General features: G+C 46.5%; 1 gene segment (V, D, J or C); it reads right to left on the bottom strand.

The window, feature by feature from the left end:
- Positions 1 to 2439: 2439 nt before the first annotated feature.
- On the bottom strand, positions 2440 to 2994 carry LOC100617941 (immunoglobulin lambda variable 4-69-like). The segment is given in 2 exon segments: positions 2440 to 2771; positions 2892 to 2994. Coding segments are annotated over 2 exon segments (420 nt in total).
- Between the last annotated feature and the right edge of the window lie 1987 nt (positions 2995 to 4981).

The raw sequence follows: 4981 nt of genomic DNA, 5'->3' as shown, positions 1-4981 counted from the left end.
CCCAGCGCCATTTCCTCCATCTCCATCGCTCTTGACCCTCATTTCCTGGGCTCTGCTGAAAGCACTGAATACTGTAGCTGCCGTGCTGAGTGCTCAGGCTACAGGGGAGTCTGGCTGGGTTCCTGCCTTATCTATAACAGAGTGATTCATAATGCAAGAGGGACAAGAGCAAATTGGGGAGAGCAGCTTTAGCTAAGGAGGGAAGGAAGAAGGGGGAAAATCTTCAATCCCCGTCTCCTCTCTCTGAGCCAGCCTGTTACATCTGCTATCTCCCCTGAACCCCACTTGGATAAGAGGGTTCTCCTCTTTTTTTCCCTCTCCATACCAAATGTCCAAATTTCCCTCAGGGTACAAACTTCCATCTTTTATCTTTTTTTAATACACTAGGATCAGGAAGACTCAACACTTGTTCCTGTTCCTCATTCTCTAATTCTTCATTGATTTCCCCTGTACTAATTTGCCATGTTTTTAAAATCTCTTTGTCATTTTCATTAGTTCTTATTCCATTGCCCATACTTCCTACTCCATTTTCTCCATATACTAGATTTTAAGTGCACAGTCCTTGGTACACCTTCATAATGAAGTTGCACCTTTTTGCATATCAAGTTTTTAGGGACTCCCACCACCTACCTGGGAATATTTTGGATGAGCAACTGCTTTGGTATATTCTGGCATGGTATTCAGGTCTGTGGCTTGTTGTGAATTATGGTACCATCCAATATCAAGATACTTTGGGTAGTTTGGATAGTTTGTCCAATACTGAAATGCATTATTAAATCCATTATTGAATCTGTTGTTAAACCCATAATTTCCATATCCATTTTGACTGAATCCATTAAAGTGATTAAATCTCTTGCCTTGGTTTCCCCTGAAGCTTTGTCCAAAGAATTGTCCCCTAAATGTTCACCCTCTCATGAGATGACCAAGTCTGCTACAAAGAAAACATCTTGGGGTTTGTCTGTATTGTCTGGGGTTGTAATTATTTCTGAGTTGTCTATAAGCTCTTAGTGCAGCTCATGCTTTTTCATGCATTTCTTTGGATTTCAGTTTCTGTTCAAGCTCTCTGATTTCTTTGGTTAAGTTATCAATTACATTGTTTTTCTCTTCTGATTGTCCATCTTTCTCATCTCAGAAAACATAGTTAGCAATCCTCCGAATTTCCTCAAGACCCATATCAAACCCATTTGGACAGTTCCTCTGAATATACTTTCAGACCACAGGGAAGGCATTTTTCACAAAACTTCCTGCAAATGTGATTAGTTTTCAACTGTTAAAATATCCAACCTACTCTATTTTTCTGCCCAGTCAGTAATTCTATCGAGAAAAGTGGAGGGCGTCTCTCCCACTTCCTGCCTTAGGTGCTCAGATTCAGACCCGGTTCCTGGGCGTCTGGAATTTTGCCTCATACTTTCAATTATTGCCTCCCTGGCTAGAGTTAAGGCTCTGTGACCCACAAAAGAGTTAACTTCCCAACCAGGATCCTGATTTGGCCAATCGGCAATTCAGGGTTCATTATTAGTGTCCTTCTCTTATTTTGTTTAATTCCTCTTTCTGTGCACACTCATTTATTTCAATTTAATTATTACATTTAGTGACAGAATTGGGCAAAATGACTTAACAACTGCTTTAATTTCATCTTCATTGGTGGTGTATGCACTCATCCTTTATGCTAGTTATCTCCTTTCCTTTTCCCTTTTAAACAATCATATTAATTGTGGAATGATCAACTGTGAAAGACTGAACGACTCAGCAGTACAATGATCCAGGACGATTCTGATGGCCTGTCCACCTCCAGAGGCAGAACTATTGGGGTCAGAATGCAGATCAAAGCATGTGACTTTCACTTAAGTTTATTTGGGGGTTTGGTTTGTATGCATTGCATGATGGTACATGTATAACCCAGACTGACCTCACGAGTGCCTGCCTGGACTCTGAGCACCTGAAATGATGTCTGTTCTCGCTCTATTGGCACTGCCTCTGTTGTCTGCATTCCTGGCCTCCTGAGCACTGGCAAGGATCCAAGGTGGCCCTCTATACAAACAGGATTTCTCTTTGCAGGAGGAAGCAGGAGCCCCCAATCCAAGTCTCAGCCACTCCCCACCAGCCAAATCCTGAAGGTTGGAGGCTCAGCTACAGCCTCCCTGGTGTCCCTCTCCTCAGAGGCAGCATGGGACGGGGGGGGGGGGGTGGGATTCTCCTGGTTCTGGGGTCAGAAGGCCCATTTCTGTCACCTCCTATAAATGTGACCTGAGGGGACATCATGGAAGTCCCTGGGCTGACTGGGAGAGACAGGAAGGAACACAGAGCCAGAGCCAGACATATGGACAGACCCAGAGTGAGAGAAGGAAACAGAGGGAAAGAGCCTGCAGTTTAGGGCATGAGCAAAGCTGAGTCTAGGCTGGCAGGGGAGGTTTTTGTCCCACTTCCTCACTGAATGCATCACTGTGGGTAACGATAACTACTACCACTGTCATAAGCATAACCACAGAAATAATCGGCTTCATCCTCAGGCTGGATGTTGTTGATGGACAGGAATCGATCAGCCCCAGAGCTGGAGCCAGAGAAGCGCTCAGGGATCCCGTCGCCCCTGCCGATACTTCCATCACTTTTGACCCACATGAGGTACAGAGGGGGCTTTCCTGGGCTCTGCTGATACCAATTAATATAGTAGCTGCTGTGCTGACTGCTCAGGGTGCAGGTGAGTCTGGCCGAGCTCCCCAGGGATGCAGACACAGAGGGAGACTGAATCACCACAGGCTGGGAGAGGGAGCCTGCAAAGAGAGAAACACATTAATGACAAAAAGAAAGCTAGGAGGTGCTTTGAGATCCTCATTAAAGGCAAAGCAAGGGATGGGGAAGGAGGCAAAGGGGGCTCTGAAAGCAGTCCTGACCTGAGCAGAAGGTGAGCAGAGAGAGACAGACAAGAGGCCAGGCCATGGTGTGGATGCTTCCAAGAACTCTGCTCCCCAAAGAGCTCATAGCAAGTCCTGTGCTCTTCCAAGTCTCTTATTGTCTCCCTGACAGCCTGTGATGGTGTATAGGAGGGGTGCTGGGGAGATTGATGCAAATCAGCCCCTGATCCAGCCTCCTAACCACAGCCTGGCTTCTAAGTCTTGGCCTCAGGTCCCATGGGGAGAGCCAGTGTTTCAAGAGTTGGGGAGGGGAGGTCTTGAGGTATTTTGGCCCAGTCCAGCTGAGAGGTCACACATGAATGATCCCTGGGCTCAGTGCAGCCACAGACACAGCCAGCTGGGCTGATCCTGCCCCTGACATCTACTGGACTGCCTCCATTGTCTGCTTAGGACCCTCCACAGGCCTCACGTCCACCTCTCTCTTAGAATGCTCAGAGGTCTGATCCAACCATTCTGGAGGGCAATTTAGAACTATGCCCAAAGGGCGACAAAAGAATATCTACCCTTTGACCCATCCATAGCACTGCTGGGCTTGTACCCCAAAGAGATAATGGACAAAAAGACTTGTACAAAAATATTCATAGCTGCGCTCTTTGTGGTGGCCCAAAACTGGAAAACGAGGGGATGCCCTTCAATTGGGGAATGGCTGAACAAATTGTGGTATATGTTGGTGATGTAATGCTATTGTGCTAAAAGGAATAATAAAGTGGAGAAGTTCCATGGAGACTGGAACAACCTCCAGGAAGTGATGCAGAGCGAGAGGAGCAGAACCAGGAGAACATTGTACAGAGATGGATACACTGTGGTATAATTGAACGTAATGGACTTCTCCATTAGTGGCGGTGGAATGTCCCTGAACAACTTGCAGGGATCCAGGAGAAAAAGCACCATTCATAAGCAGAGGACAAACTGAGGGAGTGGAAACACCGAGGAAAAGCAACTGCCTGAATACAGAGGTTGAGGGGACATGACAGAGGAGAGACTCTAAATGAACACTCTAATGCAAATACTATCAACATAGCAATGGGTTCAAATCAAGAAAACATCTAATGCCCAGTGGACTTACGCGTCGGCTATGGGGGGTGGGGGGGGAGGAAAAGAAAATGATCTTTGTCTTTAACGAATAATGCTTGGAAATGATCAAATAAAATATATTTAAAAAAAAGAATCATCAGAGGTTTCATTGTCAGGAGAAGCCCTGTTGGCTGTTCTGTTCACCCTGACCATGGTAGAGCCATCCACTGAGCTATAACTGTGAGCACACAGACCAGTTCTTGTCCTCAATCCTCTTCTCTGGACTGGGGTCTTGCACTCACTACACAACAGCAGTGATCCATGCCTGTGCTCCAGGGCCAGAAATCTTGGGCTGAAACTTGGCACAGGTTCAGCATTCCAGAGTCCTAGATCCATCCCAGAGCTGCCCAGCCTGGTGATGCCCTGGGCCAGCAGAGAAACCTGGTTTCCACTAGAGTCTCTGTATATTTACAGGTGTATACCATCACTTTGGTGCCTCAGTCTCCCTCAAACATAGTGCACTGAGAACCTAACTGGTTGAGCTCCCAAGTCTCCTCTGATCACTCAAATCTCACAGCTGTGAGTCCAACAAGTCATAGTAGATGCCACAGTCAACCCCAATAAAACCACATCAGCAGACAGGCTACCCCAGGGAGAGAGAGACCAATGAGCCCTAAACCCAGGTTCAGGATGGGAAAGCTGATTTGAAGATAACTGAGAACCTGAAACCTTGTTGTAATTTGCCTCTAAGGATCACCCAAAGGCTTGGCTGGTCTTCAGACATCTACGTGTTTCTAGTTGGTCTACTTCCTTCCTCTTCAATCACATATTCTCCAATGAGGATACTAAATGGTTTGAAAATAGCCTCATAGTTCTTAAGAATTGGTCCCTGGCATTCATCAGGAGGCTATAGGCAACCTCTTAGCTGAGTCTGGGGCCATTAGGCTCCGGTTTCTGGGCCTTCTTCCTCCCATTTAGGGTCTCATCCCTCCTACACTGGCTCTGAGTGCATCAGATCAACTGGTAAGTGCAGGAGGGGTGGAAGGAGGAATATG

The sequence above is a fragment of the Monodelphis domestica genome, chromosome 3 (assembly GCF_027887165.1).
Source record: "Monodelphis domestica isolate mMonDom1 chromosome 3, mMonDom1.pri, whole genome shotgun sequence".
NCBI lineage: Eukaryota > Metazoa > Chordata > Mammalia > Didelphimorphia > Didelphidae > Monodelphis > Monodelphis domestica.
This window is presented reverse-complemented; position numbering and strand designations above follow the sequence as displayed.